Source organism: Mauremys reevesii, linkage group 21, assembly GCF_016161935.1.
Source record: "Mauremys reevesii isolate NIE-2019 linkage group 21, ASM1616193v1, whole genome shotgun sequence".
Classification (NCBI taxonomy): Eukaryota; Metazoa; Chordata; order Testudines; family Geoemydidae; genus Mauremys; species Mauremys reevesii.
The window spans coordinates 3,262,939-3,278,445 of NC_052643.1; the positions used below are offsets into that span (position 1 = coordinate 3,262,939).

The window sequence follows — 15,507 nt, forward strand, 5'->3', positions numbered from 1 at the left end:
ATGAAGTTCTGTCTGGCCAGGGTCTTCTCAGGCTGTGCAAGCTTCCCCCAGCCCAGCTACGCTGCAGTGAAGCTCGGCCAAGGCTAACCACCCGAGCAGAGAGATTTTTCTATAGTTCTCACCCTACAATCCCCCTTCGTTGGGCCAGAAACACCCTGTACCATCCAGCAGGCTCAGGAGGGCAGCACGGCCCCTGGGGTTCACCTGGCTTAGCCCGAGGCTGGAAGGGGAGCTCTGTACCTCGCCCCAAGTGCCCGGGGAGGTTTGAGTGCAAAAGGCAGGAAGCAGAGACAGCACCAGGAGGCTGGGGCGGGGGGGAGGTCGGTTTTAAATAGGATTTAGAAAATAATGGGATTTATTTTTCTCTAGATATTACACAACTTAGTGTGGATTCTCTCATTACAGAAATACATTTTTACATCATTCCATGGAGCTGTCTTTAAATAACTGGTCGGGATGTGACCAGCAGCTGACTCGGCAGCGCCCCCATGTGGGCTCCTACGTCTTTTTCAGACCATTAGTAGCCAAATGCTGTAGCATGATCCGTCTCCTCTCCTGGGTCCCACTCCCGGGGGCGTCCTGACTGGCCCGGTGCTGCGGATTCACTCTGCAGGGTTCTGGCACTCCTCAGCCATGGGGGTCTGCACCTCCGTCCCGTCGCGGGCTCGGAAGAGCAGCTCCCCTGACTGGATCACCTGCTCAGCCTGCCACGTGGCAGCGGCTCCGTACTGCTGGTAAAAGTCCGTGTCGGCCTGGAACATCACCAGGGCCTGCGCCGTGTGGATCCGCACGTGCTGGGCCAGGCTGTTGGCATCCAGGAACTTCTCCCCGCATGAGTCACAGGCGTAGAGGATCTGGGTGTTGGGGTCTGTAATGAAGCCGGGAAGCGACTCACTCAAAGGCCGTGTAGCCAGACAGATGCCTGGGAGCTGGGGCTGGGAGCCTGGCTCCTGCTCACACACAGCATGACCCTCCCATGAAGAAATCCACCCACTGGATGCAGGGGGGATCCCGAGGGCTGAGTCCTTTACACACTAGACTGGCCAGAGCCCTAGGAAATCTCTAGGGAACCACTCGGCCCGGTCCCCATGGGATGGGCTCAACAGCAGGGATGGGAGGGCTGAGGAGTGCGTTCAAATCCAGCCGATTAGAGGCCGGGGTTCCCCACGAGCCATTGACAGCAGGAGGATCCCGTGCAGCCCAAAGTGCCGCCCCCAGCCCCCCATCCCCGTGGGCCCAGCAGACAGGAGAACCCTGAGCCCCCCGAGCCCTTTAACTGCGCGTGTGGGGATCTGCAAACAGCTGCCTTCGCTTTGCTGAGCTCAACGGGGAAATAACAGCGGCTGTCTCCCGGCGCGAGCTGGGCGCAGAGCAGGGCTGGAGGCGCGAGGCGCAGGTGGAAGGATGTTGCAGAGGGATCAGGCATCTCTGTGCTGGAGCATTAAGCCCTGCATCAGTGAAGTGCAGCAACGCCGACCCCGCCGCCAGGACCTGCTCCTGCAAACCCCTGCCAGCGTGGGGAGGCTGCACTGATGGACGCTCCTAGAACGCCACTGGACCACGAGTGCGGCGTCTCCCCTCTGGGACTGACGCAGGCCCCAGGTCTGCTCCCCTTGGAACAATCGGTACATAGCCAGGAAATGCCCCCTGTGGGCTCAGGAGTGGGGAGCCCCCATGTGCGCAGCCTTTCAGCTGCTCCTCACCTGCTTCCTGCACCTGCTTCACGGCCTTGGTTATCTCCGCCTTAAGTGCTTCGGTCTCGTCTGCCGTCACGGCGGCCGTCACGGGGACCACTGCAGTGTGGGGAGGGGAGAAGGAGGGTGACTTGGCCTGAACAAACCTTGGGGCTCAGCCACCCCCCTGGCCAGGCTGCCGGCTGATTCGGCTCAGGTCCAGCCCCTGCCAGGTGTGGAGAGAGGGGCTGGGACCCCCGGGGTGCCCGTTCCATGCAGTGCTGGTGGAAGGCGACAGGCCCACAGGCCTAGAGACAGGTGTCCTGCCCCGTGCCGGCGAGCATGGAGCCAGCCCTAGGCGCGAGACGGGGATTCGCTCGGCAGGCGTTTCTGACTGGCCGCTGCTGAGGCTGCCGACAGGCGGGCAGTCAGTGCCAGCGGCCATGGGACCTGGCCTGAGACCCACTAAATTCATTGCCTACATTGTGTTCAGATGGTAACGACCCCCAGCCACGCTCCACAGCGCAGCAGACTTGAGCCAGAGACCGCGAAGGGGAAGGGGCCTGGGACCCAGGCAGGTTTCCCTTTGGAGTAGCAGGTCCCTCCCGCCCCATGCCCAGTGCAGGGAGGGCGGCTCCTGCTCTGCTAACGGCGCAGGGAGACTCCCAGGCTCACCTGTCAGCTGCGTGACCGCCGTGGCTGCCAGCGCCTCCGTGGCCAAGGTGACCATGTCGTCCGAGGCCACGGTGACGATGTTGACCTCGTCGCCTTCCTCCGGCTCCAGGATCTTGATGCCGGCCTTGCCCTGGTGCACGGTTTTCACGTGGGAGCGCAGGTTGTCCACGCGGTTGAAGCCGCGGCCACACTTGTCGCAGAGGAACGGCTTCTCCCCTGCACGGAACCAAGCCCCGGCCCGGGTTAGCTCTGCAGGGAAACGCGACAGGAGCGGGGAGCGGAGGCGGCTCAGGGGCAGGGCCGGGGGGTCGGTCACAGCCTGTTGGATGGACGCCCGGGTCGTTTCAAGGGCACAGGATAATCATGGGTGAGGAGCAGGACTGCCAGGATCCCCCTCCCCTCCCTCTCCCAGCCCAGCAGGTGCCCCACTCTGACCCATGGTATCTCCCCGTGGGATTTCCAGGCTGCTGGGCCCAGCAGCTCCCAGGAGGGTGAAGAAGCTGTGCCTGCCGGAAGGGGGAGGCGGGACCCACCGGTGTGGATGATGATGTGCTTGGAGAGGTCGCCCACGTTCACGAAGGCCTTGTTGCACACGTTGCATTTGTGCGGTCGGATGTTGTCGTGGTGACGGATGTGGTTGGCCAGCTGACTGGACTGGACGAACCTGGTGGGGAGGAAGGGGGAGGCCGTGAAGGGGGAGCGGAGGGAGCTGGGTGCAGTCACAGAACATAAGAACATAAGAAAGGCCGTACCGGGTCAGACCAAAGGTCCATCTAGCCCAGTATCTGTCTACCGACAGTGGCCAATGCCAGGTGCCCCTGAGGGAGTGAACCTAACAGGCAATGATCAAGTGATCTCTCTCCTGCCATCCATCTCTATCCTCTGACGAACAGAGGCTAGGGACACCATTCTTATCCATCCTGGCTAATAGCCATTTATGGACTTAGCCACCATGAATTTATCCAGTCCCCTTTTAAACATTGTTATAGTCCTAGCCTTCACAACCTCCTCAGGTAAGGAGTTCCACAAGTTGACTGTGCACTGCGTGAAGAAGAACTTCCTTTTATTTGTTTTAAACCTGCTGCCTATTAATTTCATTTGGTGACCCCTAGTTCTTGTATTATGGGAATAAGTAAATAACTTTTCCTTATCCACAGAGCGCCCGGTGCCCCATGCCGAGATCGGTCTGACGCATGGGCCTCCCCTGAAAGCGGAGAGGCGGCCTGGCTCAGAGCCTGCAGCCTCTTCGCTGAGCTGACCCAGTGCAGCCTGGCTGGGAGCACGCGGCAGGTGGGCATCTTGTGCCCCCAGGGGCCCACCACCAGCCCTGCCCCTTTAAACTGGAAAGAGACGGCAGAGGCTCACGTGCTCGGCTCCCATCAAATGGCCCCGAACGCGGAGCCCCATCGTAACAATCCCCAGCCTGGACAGAGAATCGTTCCGACCACACGCAGTCAGCCATGGGCCAGGCCCGGAAATGGCGAAATCCCCCCACCGGCTCTGCACTTTGTCCAGTGCCAAGCGCCACGTGTCCCAGCACAGGGAGAGCTGGGCGGGGACAGTGTGCTGAAGGTTAGTCCCTGGGAGCTGAGAGCCCCTTAGCTAGCGTCCCTGGCCACGCGCAGCCCAACCCCCCAGCTGATCTCAGGACCACGGGGCACCAGTGGGGCTGAGAGGAGACCAGCTCCCACAGAGCTCTGATCTCCCCCTCTGCGGGCACCCCCTGGGAATGGCACAGTCCCTTTGGCACCGGGCTGGCAGAGCCCTCCCATCATCCTCAGCTGGGCACAGCAGCCCGTGTGCTTCACTGGCGATTCCCCCGGACACCCCTGCTCCTCCCCGGGACTGTAAGGAAAAGAAAGCACCAAACAAACCAAAGAAACTGTCCCTCTGCCAGCGGATCTGGACCCTGGGCAGCGGGCAAGGGGCCCAGGTGGCAGGAAGCAGGAGCACATGTGGGCAGCAGGGGATCCCACGGGGCTGCAAGAACGAGCCCCCTTCCTGTATTTGCTGGGCTAAGATCCAGGACTGCCTGGGCAGCCGGGTGCCTGGGAGGGAGGCGGGGAGCCCAGGAGGGGGGCGGGGCGGGGCCTCACCTCTTGCCGCAGCGCTCGCACACGTAGGGCTTCTCTCCGGTGTGCTGGCGCACGTGGGCGATGAGGGAGCTGGCCTGCGTGAAGGCCTTGCCACAGATCAGGCACTGGCAGGGCTTCTCGCCTGGGGAGAGAAGGGGAGAGCTCAGCTGCCAGCCCCACCCATGCCTAGGGCCAGTGATCAGTCGCTGGTGGGCCGCTCCCCCAGCCAGCTGCCCCCTACACATGGCCATAGGGGCAGCTGTCTAGAGATCCTGGGGGCTCTGCCGCTTCAGGCCTTTCCCAGGCGGGTGGAAAGAGGCGGCTCCCCTGAGCCCTAGGGGCCCGAAATGAAGAGCTCTGGGATGGACGGACGTGGGCGCTTCACACGTGCTTGGGAGGCCTGAGGAGACACACGAGCTGCTCCGAGGAGCCGACTCTCATTCAGACATGGCACAACATAAGAACGGCCAGACGGGGTCAGACCCAAGGTCCATCTAGCCCAGTAACCTGTCTACCGACAGTGGCCAATGCCAGGTGCCCCAGAGGGAGTGAACAGAGCAGGGAATCATCCAGTGATCCAGCCCCTGTCTCCATTCCCAGCTTCTGGCAAACAGAGCCTAGGGACACCCTCCCTGCCCAGCCTGGCTAAGAGCCGTTGTTGGACGGATCCTCCATGAACTTTAGTTCTTCTTTGAACCCTGTTATACTCTTGGCCTTCACAACATCCTCTGGCAAGGAGTTCCACAGGTTGATTGTGCGTCGTGTGAAGAAACACTTCCTTTTGTATGTTTTAAACCTGCTGCCTAAGAATTTCATTGGGTGACCCCTGGTTCTTGTGTTATGAGAGTGGGTAAATAACACTTCCTTATTCGCTTTTCCCACTCCAGTCATGATTTTATAGACTTCAATCATATCCCCCCTTAGTCCTCTCTTGTCCGAGCTGAAAAGTCCCAGTATTTTTAATCTCTCCTCAGACGGACGCTGTTCCGTACCCCTAATCATTTTTGCTGCCCTTTTCTGTACCTTTTCCAATTCTAGTATCTCTTTTTTGAGCTGGGGTGACCACATCTGCACGCAGTATTCCAGACGTGGACGTACCATGGATTTGTACAGAGCCATTATGATATTTTCTGACTTATCATCTATCCCTTTCCTAATGGTTCCTAATATTCTGTTCGCTTTTTTTGCCTGCCGCTGCATACTGAGAGGACGTTTTCAGTGAACTATCCACAATGACTCCACGATCTCTTTCCTGAGTGGTGACAGCTAATTTAGACCCCAGCATTTTGGATGTATAGTTGGGAAGATGTTTTCCAATGTGCATCATTTTGCATTTATCAACACTGAATTTCATCTGCCATTTTGCCACCCAGTTGTGTGAGACCCCTTTGTAAATCCTCGCAGGCTGCTTTGGAGTTAATTATCTTGAGCCATTTTAAGGAGTTAAAGGACTGGGCCAGCGTGTGGCAGGAGGGGTATAAAGATGAGACCACGTCTCAGTCCCTGGGCATCTGTCCCAACCGCACTGTTCTGCAGCTCATCCGCAGCGTGTCGTTACTACTGTCACACTGAGCACATCGGCTTCTCACGCCACTTGCCTGGCCCCGGCCGCCAGCTGTCTGTGCTCTGGTGAGATACAGCCGGGCTGGGCAGGTCGGCTCTTCCCTCTTCCAAGCAGAGCTCTGGCACCAAAACGGGGTGAGTGTCAGAGATCCCAAGAATCCACCAGAGACTTCGCTCTTGCTGTTGATTTTACACAGTGGCTGCCCAGATACTGTGATGATGGGCAGCAGGCCAGTTCTCTGAAGGACCCGGGCACGGCTGTCCCACTATGCTGGGCTACGCCGAGTACATACACATGATCTGGAATCCTGGGGGCAGGAAGCACAGGCCCCTTGGCGTGGGGCGAGGGGGAGCGTTTTGAAGGGCTGGAAGCACACAGGAGACCCCACTGTTTGCTGCACAACAGATACACACGAAACCAAAGCCTCTTGGCAGCTACTGATGGCACTTGGCAGAGGTCCGAGAGGAACGTGGCCCTGCATAGTCAGCCCAGCCCCAGCCCTGCTGCTTGCTTTGCTGAGCCTAGCCCCCAGAGCAAGAGGGTGGGGGTCTCGGGCCTGGTCTCCCACTGGCCCAGGCTGGGGTCCCCTACCTGTGTGAATACGAACATGCCGCTGCAGGGCGCCGGGGTCCGCGAACTGCCTCTGGCAATGCACACACACGTACGGCTTCTCTCCGCTGTGGATCCGCAGGTGCCTCTTCAAGTTCCCTTGGAGGAGCCAGACAAGAGGGAGTCAGTAGCCCAGAGGGCTGTGCGTGCGTGAGCACTCCCCACACCCACTCCAGCCTGGCTCGCTCGGTCTGACAAATCACCAAACGAGAGCGGTGCACTTTCCGTGGCCTCGGCCTGCCTTAGCTCTCCACTTCTGAGGCCACAGGGCCGCGTATTGTTCAGCGACCGAGTGCGACATTCAGGGAGGCCCCGGGATTTCTAGCCTGTTACACAAATACACACAGGCTAGTGTGCTCTCAGCCCCGCGCAATGCAGCAGGAGGCGAGGGACCCGTGCTATGCCATGAGGGGGGCTTTGCATTGGCAAACAGCAATCCAGGGCGACAGGAACAGCTCAGCTCAAGAAGTGGCTCATGCTGCCTGACCCCAGCGGTGGCTTTAGAGACACCCAGTGTCTCTGAGGATTTTAGATTTAACTCCCCCACTGTATTAAATGCTAATGGGCAGCGCTGTCAGCTCTCAGGTTGGCAGCACAGGTCTCACCAAATTTGGTGTTCTTCTTAAAGCCCCAGCTCCTGGAGTCAGGCGATTACACAAGAATCTCAGCTTCCATTTTTAAAAAACAGGTATTTTCTAGCCTTCATGGCTATGGAGAAAAGCCTCTCGCTGTGACCCCCTAAAGGCTCAGACACCCTTACTGGGGAGCTGGGCTTGCTTCTAGCAGTGCCAGAAGTTCCTTTTGCCAACCTGAGCAGCGCTTTCTGTCCAAGCAGGGGGTGCCCCTGGGAAATCGTCACCTCAGGGACGCTGTGCCCATGCGGAGTATCTGGTGACTCACTGAGGAGCAGCTCACCCCACCCCAATGCGTCTTCCCAACCCAGCCTAAGCCTGCAAAGCTGCAGCCTCTACTCTAGGTGGTGCTGTCTGCAAATGCCATGAGACAGCCAAGGGCGGACACGCTTGTACCCGCCCGCCCACGTGTCCCCTGCGTGGTACCTGACGTGGTGAACTGCTTGCCGCATTCCCGGCACTTCAGCGGCCCGTCCGCGATGTGAATCTTCAAGTGCGCCTTTAAGTTCCCCACCTGCAGGCAGACAAAACAGCTCCACTGAGCCCTGCTGCTCCTCGGGGAGCAGAGGGATTGCTGGGGGCAGCCCCATGTATACTGGACGCACACAGGTGGGCGGCATTTAGGGCTGCCAACTTTCTAATCACACAAACCGGACACCCTTTCCCCCTGCCCCGCCCCTTCCCTCAGGCCCCGCCCCCAGCTCACTCCATCTCCCCTCCCTCTGGCGCTCGCTCTCCCCCACCCTCACTCACTTTCACCAGGCTGGCTCACAGGGTTGGAGTGTAGGGGAGGGGCTCCAGCTGGGGGTGTAGTTTCTAGGGTGGGGCCGGGGATGAGGGGTTTGGGGTGCAGGAGGGGGCTCTGGTCTGGGGCCGGGTGTGGGGTTGATGGCGGGGGCTCTGGGCTGGGGATGGGGGTTGGAGTGCAGGCTCCAGCTGGGGGTGTAGTCTCTAGGGTGGGGCCGGGGATGAGGGGTTTGGGGTGCAGGAGGGGGCTCTGGGCTGGGGCAGGGGGTTGGGGTGCAGGAGGGGGCTCTGGGCTAGGGCAGGGGGTTGGGGTGCTGGCTCCAGCTGGGGGTGTAGTCACTTGGGTGGGGCCGGGGATGAGGGGGTTGGGGTGCAGGAGGGGGCTCTGGGCTGGGGCAGGGGTGCAGGAGGGGGTGCAGGCTCGGCCGGGCGGCGTTTACCTCAGGCCGCTCCTGGAAGGGACCGGCATGTCTGGCTCCTAGGCGGGGGTGGCCAGGGAGTTAGATGCTGCCCCCACAGATCCCATTGGCCGTGGTTCCCGGCCAATGGGAGCTGCGGAGGCTCTCTGGCCCCTGCGCCTAGGAGTTGGACACGCTGGCCACCTCCAGGAGCCGCAGGGATCCCGCCTGAGCCCCACTGCGTTGCCGACCCGACTTTTAATGGCTGGTCAGCGGTGCTGACTGGAGCCGCCAGGGTCTCTTTTTGACCGGGCATTCCGGCTGAAAACCAGACGCCTGGCAGCCCTAGCAGCATTTCAGTGACAATGTCTTAGTGTAGCACAGACGTGCGAAGTCTGTTCATCCGCCACAGCCCTGCCACAGCAGCAGCCACTGCTTTGTCCTAGGTTTGTGCTGTGTACATGTGGCAAACTGGCATTTGGGCTGTACACAAATCTGGTCTTGTGGTTCAGGGGCTGGACCGGGGACGTATGTTCAGCTCCAGCTCGCCTGAGAGGAGGGTGCTGCGGCCTCGGACAGCGACAGCCTCGGGAGTGAGCTGGAGAAAGGCAGAGGATGCAGCCAACTTCTGGCATTTGCTGGAAACGATCCCGTTGCTAATCCTGCTACCTACGACTGATCCGAGCAGAGGACTGGCTCTCCCTAGGAACACACTGGGCACCCAGCACATCCAGTCAGCTAGGAAGCCCCACTCAGTACCTAGCTAGAAGCTGAATTTTCACCTCACCTCCTGTATTCAGTGTGACGAAGTGGGACTGGTTTTAATGTTCCCTCTAAATACTGGGGGAGGGGGAGGGGGGCTCAGCTCTGGCCGACCCTCTGTCTCCTGGCAACTAATGGCCAGGCCCTTCCCCGCTGCAAGGGGATGCTAAAGGTGTTGGAGACAGAGAGATCACGTGACCTCCTGGCCTGGAAAAGAGACAAAGCCCAGAGAGGAGGGGCTGGAGGGGGTTTGGCAGTTTTTTGGAAGCTGGCTGGAAAATGGAGGGGAGCCCCCAGGAGGCTCGGGCCTCCCAGCGGGGCAGTGGTCTCCCTGGGGCCCCAGATGGACCTAACTAAGGGGGGTCTTGTTGTCTGTACTGGCAAGACCTGTTTTGGACTGTGTTCCTGTCATCTAAATAAACCTCTGTTTTACTGGCTGGCTGAGAGTCACGTCTGACTGCAAGGGGGGTGTGTGTGCAGGACCCTCTGGCTTCCCCAGGACCCCAACTGGGTGGACTCGCTGTGGGAAGCACATGGAGGGGCACATGCTGGGAGAGGAGGCTCCCCAAAGTCCTGACTGGCTTTGTGGGGAGCAGTTCCAGAGCATCGCCCGGGGACTCCGTGACACTCAGGAAACTCCCGGGCATAGCGGAGAGAACCTGATATCAAAGAGGAAGCTGAAAGATTAGCTCAGTAATAAAATACTCATGGAGGTCCGGTTAAGGCACCTGCACAGCTGTGAGCCAGTGCAGCCCAGCAATCCAGAACTGCTTCCTAGCCCAAAGCCTGGCAAAGGCGCCCGCTTCGGTGATGTGCTTCCTTCACACAGACTTGGCAGGAGAGCTAGAACCATCAACCTGGCACGAGAGGAAACATCGAGGGGCTGATCGCCTTTGGTTCTGGCTGAGCTCGGGCAGTCCGATGTCCGAAGCCACCCAGGGACGGGGCACTAGCCTGTGTTGAAATCAGAAGCTGGCACCAAAGAAATGACCCAATTACTGAACCACCTGGGCGAGGTCTATCTAGCTACTTTTCTCTGTGCAAACTGTGTCATCGCGACCTCTAGGGCACGTCAGCAAAAGCTGCCAGAGAAATCAAGGAAACTCAACCCGCCCGGCCTCCTACCGACAGCGCCATCAGAGGAAGGTTGGCCCAGGGAGCTAGAACTCGGGAGACCCACCGCACTTCCCGGGTGACCTTGGGCGACTCAGTCTCCCTGGCTCTCAGCTCCTGATCTACACAATGGAGACAGTAGCCTGCCATGCTGCACAGGGGCGTGCAAGACAAATACACTGGAGAGCATGAGGTGCTTGATACCTCTTTAATGGAGGCCAGACAAGTATCTATGACCGATGTCTATGTTTAGAATGTGTCCTAAAGGTCGACGAACCCGGTACCTCCCTTCCCACATTGGTCTGGTGCAGCGAGAGCCGAAGGCCTGTCCTTCCTCTCTGAGTCCAGGGGCTGTCACAAGGTGCCCCTCAGATCTCACTTGTTGGGATGCAGCAGGAGGGGCTAGCTAGAGAGGGCTTTGCAGAGCAAAACCTACATCCTGAATTCTACACAAGATAAAATCACGAGAGGCCAGTGCAGTGTAAGGAGCCCAGGAAGGACACTCTCTGTGCAAGAAACACCCTGAGGAAGAGGACGCAGGAGCAGGTAGGGATGGCTGTCTCAGGGTAGAGGTGCCCACGGGCTTCGCCAAGCTGCTCACTTCGCTCTGCTCTACACAGGACAGTTCTGCTCGCCAAAGTCAGCGAGAGTTTTGCACTGACTTCCAGGGGAGCAGGATCCAGCACTAAACCCCTGTCACCCAGAGCCCAGTGGCTGTGCAAGGGGGTTTGGAGTCAGGTCCTGGTCACTAACGAGATCCTGCACTGGCAAAGGGAGTGGGGGTTATGCTGGGAAGATGACAGCTCCCCAGATGCTGCCAAGACAAAGCCTCTGCCAAAAGCTGCACTGGAACATGCCTCCTTTCAGCTGCTACTAACGCGGGGACAAATCCGATCAGGGCTCACAGGCTGACTTCCTTTCCTCCCAACCCCACTGTCTCTAGAGCTCCGAAGCAGCGGGGTCCCGGGAGTACAGTACAAGAGTTGGAGTCAGGAAACCTGAATTCTCTTCCTGGCTCGCTGCGACACTGGGGGTGAATCAGTCACCTCCCTCTCTGTGCCTCAGTTTTCCCATCTGTAAAATGGGGACGATCAAACCTCTCACAGAGCTAGTATGTAGGTGCTCAGGTGGTGGGCGTGGTGTAAGAACCTGTACAGAGCGGAACAGAGTTTGGACGGGGGACTTACTCCAGTGCAGCTGGCTGCTCTCTAGTTCTCCACAGAGGACTCTGACATGTAGGAGACGGGCTCTGTTACAGCCCCTCCAGATCTCCCTGGGCTCTTCACAGGGGAAAAGGGGCTCTTGGGGGCTAAGGAGACACGTTTCCAGGTGTTAGTCGCACGTTGAGGAGGAGGAGGAGGAGGAGGACAAAGTGCTAACTCTGAACTGGGGGCTCTGGGGCTGTGCTTTGGGTCCAGCCCCAGAAACGCAGTCTGCAGCCGCCACCTGCCACTTCACAAGGGGCCTGACCCAAGCAGGAGTCTTCCCATGGGCCGTGGATGAGACCCCAGACCAACAGGGAGATGCAGCCCAGAGACTCGCTGACCCCAATCTGGCCTCCCTCTAGCAGCTCTGGGTTCGAGGCTGGTGAATGCAACCAACCAGCAACTTCTCTGGCAGACAGAAGGGCAAGCAAGTCTGCTGCAGGGGTGTTTATTGTCCACAGGTGTTGGGGATGCCCCGGGAGGTCCCGGCAAGCTGTGCGAGGGGCTCCCCAGCTGCCATCCACTCACCTGATTGAATTTCTTGTCGCAGTGAGGACACTTGTGCTCCTTGTCTGTGTCGTGGGTCTCCAGGTGGCGCATCTTGGAGGTGGGATCGGAGAAGGAGCGCCCGCAGTAGTCACACTGGTAGGGCTTTTCGCCGCTGTGCACCAGCTGGTGCCGTTTGAGGTTGCCCGAGGTGGTGAAGAGCTTGCCGCAGTCGTCACACCGGTACTTGGCCTCTCCCGTGTGCCGCTTCTTGTGCAGGTTCAGCAGGCTGATGAGCCGGTAGCTCTTGCCGCACTCCTCACAGCCGTAGGGCTTCAGAGGGCTGAAAGAGGGATTCAGAAGGGACTGAGGGACTCCGCACGGCAGCCAGGCGGCTTGTCTGTTCGGGACAGACATTTCTGATCCTTCTCCTTTTGGCAGCTCTAAGATCAACCCTCAGACAAGACACCTGCCTAGAGAGTCAACATAGGCATGTTCTGGAATACCTCCAGCATCAAGACATCAGCACCAGAGACTAGGACTCCAGTGTGCAGCAATGGGCGAGCTCTGCTGTAGCCAAGCAGCAGGGAGGGGCTGTTCCCTGGGTCAGAGGGGCTTCACCCCTTTAGAAGCACTACACCCAGCCAGACGTCTGCTGCTATGGGGGGACAGCAGGCAGAGGGAGAATTAGAGGGTGCACCAACCTGGCTGGAGTGGAGTTCACTCCACTAGCAACCCCTCACTCCACCTACTAAGCCCTCTCAACCCCCCAACTCCCAGCTGCTGGCACACACAGATGGGATCTGCAGCCCATCCAGGCACCCCCATGCTAGGGTTAATCTAGCTGGCTCGATAAAAATAAAAGTGAGGATGCAGCAGTGCAGGCTACACAGCCAGTACGTACGTGGGGGGCGTCAGGGGGGCTTGTGCTGCCCACGGCACAGCATCCACATGTCTGTTTTCACTGAGCTAGCTAGATCGAAGCTAGCACAGGTCTGTCTACATGAGCTGCAGCTGCCACACCTGGCTGCAGAGCAGACCGGCAGCTGCAGTGAAGAGCAGGCGCTCACTGGCATGTTGTTTTCGGTTGGCAGTAAGCCGTACCTGTGTGTCTTCTCGTGGGCTTTGCAGGCCGCCGGGTCGGAGAACGCTTTGTTACATTCCCTGCAAGAAAAAGGCTTTTCTCCAGTGTGGATCCGGATGTGCCGCTTGAAGTTACCGGTGTGCGTGAATTCCTTTCCGCAGTCCTACGGACAAAGACGCACAGGATAAAGAGCCAGCCTCGCCGGGGTCCGGGGGAACTGAGGCCCGGGAGGAAGCTGCGCTCGCCTTACCTCACATTTGTGAGTCACCGAGCCGTAGGCTTTCGACTCGGTCCTGTCGCTGTAGGTGCCTGATCGCAGCAGCCTGGCTTCCCCGGAGTTCTCCTGCCCGGAGTCTGTGCCCCCTGACTCGTTATCCTCAGGGTTGTCTCCGTTTTCCAACCGTGGCTTTTCTTCCTTTGGGATTTTAGCTTCCTCCTCTTCCTCCGCTGTCGTCTCCTCCTCTTCCTCCTTCCCCTCCAGCTCTACCTCCATTTCTGCAGGGTTAGGAGACAGAGGGATGCTGAAAACCAGGAATAAAAGGGGGGAGACAAAAATCCTGCTGGGCATTGCATATGGTTAATAAAAGAAGCCTGCACACTTGGGAGACAGGTGGGAGAGCTGCTTGGAAAAAGGAGTTACTCCCCCAGGTGAAATTTTGAGTTTTTGGCAGAAACAAAAAAAAAATCAAAACCTGAATTTTTTCAGTTGAAAACCAAAATATTTCGAACCTGAAAGGCAGCCGTAGCGCTGCATGCTTCCAGCCTCCTCTAGAGCCCAGGCTCCCGGCTTAGACTTCATCTGCCCTGATGGGCCACAGCCCCTGCCCTGAGGGAGGGATGCCTCCTAGCAGTCACATGGCCACAAAGCATCGGGGAAACGAAGTCTGGCCGAGGAGTCCAACCCAGAGGGGCACTGGGAGTATGAGACACCTGAACTACAATTCCTATGATCCTCCACGGTTTTATTTGAGAATTGAGAATTGAAACATTTTGGTTTTCAGCTATTCAGGTTGATGAAAAAAAACAAAAAAAACAATCAACATTTTCCACAGAAAGCAGACACTTTTTGTGCAAAATTTTGTTTAGATGCCAAACTGTTGTGGGGGTTTTTGTTGTTGTTTTTTTTGGCAAAAATAGGTTTTGATGGAAAATTTTCAACCTAAATATGGGTCCCAGGCTTAAGGGACCAGTGACGGGATTCGGCCTGTCACCTCTAGGTCACCGATGCAAACAGAGTCAGGAGTGACTGAAAGATTCCCCCCTGCAGGGCTGCTGGATGATCTCAGTTCAGTTCCCATTGGACAGGTGCTTGCACAGCATTAAATCCACCATCCGCCTGGCAGAGCTTCCACTGACTGAATGGGAAACCAAGCTATGCCCCCAGGTGGGAGCGGGGGCAGGCTGGCAGGACAGCCCCGGGAAGCCTGCGCAGGGGGGACGGGACGGACACGGACACGGGACACCTGTTCTGTACACAGAATTCTCCTGTTTCCAGCCCTGTCCTTTGTTCAGTGCCTACTCCCAGAGTCTCTGGTAAAAATGCAATTAGATGCCCATTTGCATGGCCATATAACTGTCACTTCTTGCTGAAATTGCTACACCTTAAAAATACGATACGGGCCGTGTTCGGCATTTAAGGAAGCAGTGCACAAGGAGTTTGGGGCTTCCGACCAGCCAGCCTTCCCCACCCCCGTACACTTCCTGAAGTGCACAGACGTTGGAACCCTCCTGGTGTTTGCATGCTGGTGAGGCAGAGAGGTCTCAGGGAACAGGGCCACACAGATCTGCGGTCCCCAACATTATTCAGGTCTAATGGGCTGCCTGGGACATGGGGCCTCTCTCATTGCTTGGGAACTGGGATTTGCAACCCCTTGAATGGAAAAAGTTGTCTAGAGTTACTGTAACTTCTCTGAGTGCCTCAGTAAAGCTACCGAAACGCTGCTTTGCAGCTTCTAACAGGCCCTGGTGTTTCACAACGGCTCCCCCCGCCTGGCTCACCTGCCCAGCTGTGGTATGCTAAAGGGCTAGGTTTCCTCCTCCTCTAGGGGCATTCGCTTTCTGCCAGCATGAAAGGGATCTAGGTTTATGTACACAAAACCCAGGGAAGCCCCGTGCTTTCAAACAGGCTGCATCTAACGAGCAGGATGATCCTCAGTTCCTGGATTTGCAAACGTAAGCTCCTGCGCCAACGAAAACTACAGCCCTTAAAATTCCCAACTTCAGCTCCAGCTATTTGCAGCTCAGAGCAATGCAATCCTGACGTACTTGACGACCTGGACGGCTCAGGCTGCAGGTTTCATGGCCTGCTGCGACAGCATGGGCTGTACAGCATACAGTGCCACCTGTTCCCACTTCACGTCCTGCTGTGGCATGCCACTCGGGCCTGTTCCCGGTGGAGCCGAGAGCAGCCAACTGTCCGGGAAAGAACCAGAGAGCCCCGCACTGGCGAAACCAAACACCCAGGGCAGAAACGTGACAAGTGTG

General features: G+C 58.0%; 1 protein-coding gene across 2 annotated transcripts in view; it reads right to left on the reverse strand.

The window, feature by feature from the left end:
• Nucleotides 1-335: 335 nt before the first annotated feature.
• ZBTB17 (zinc finger and BTB domain containing 17) overlaps nucleotides 336-15,507 on the reverse strand; it is a 37,018-nt gene continuing 21,846 nt past the window's right edge. For both annotated transcript variants that reach the window (XM_039508562.1, XM_039508561.1), the window contains exons 6-15: nucleotides 13,274-13,518; nucleotides 13,044-13,186; nucleotides 11,982-12,282; nucleotides 7,655-7,742; nucleotides 6,579-6,695; nucleotides 4,445-4,565; nucleotides 2,882-3,012; nucleotides 2,349-2,564; nucleotides 1,704-1,793; nucleotides 336-868 (exon numbers count right to left, since the gene is read on the reverse strand). In XM_039508562.1, coding sequence (XP_039364496.1) covers nucleotides 603-868; nucleotides 1,704-1,793; nucleotides 2,349-2,564; nucleotides 2,882-3,012; nucleotides 4,445-4,565; nucleotides 6,579-6,695; nucleotides 7,655-7,742; nucleotides 11,982-12,282; nucleotides 13,044-13,186; nucleotides 13,274-13,518 — 1,718 coding nt within the window. In that variant the 3' untranslated portion in view covers nucleotides 336-602. The remainder of the gene's footprint in view (nucleotides 869-1,703; nucleotides 1,794-2,348; nucleotides 2,565-2,881; nucleotides 3,013-4,444; nucleotides 4,566-6,578; nucleotides 6,696-7,654; nucleotides 7,743-11,981; nucleotides 12,283-13,043; nucleotides 13,187-13,273; nucleotides 13,519-15,507) is intronic.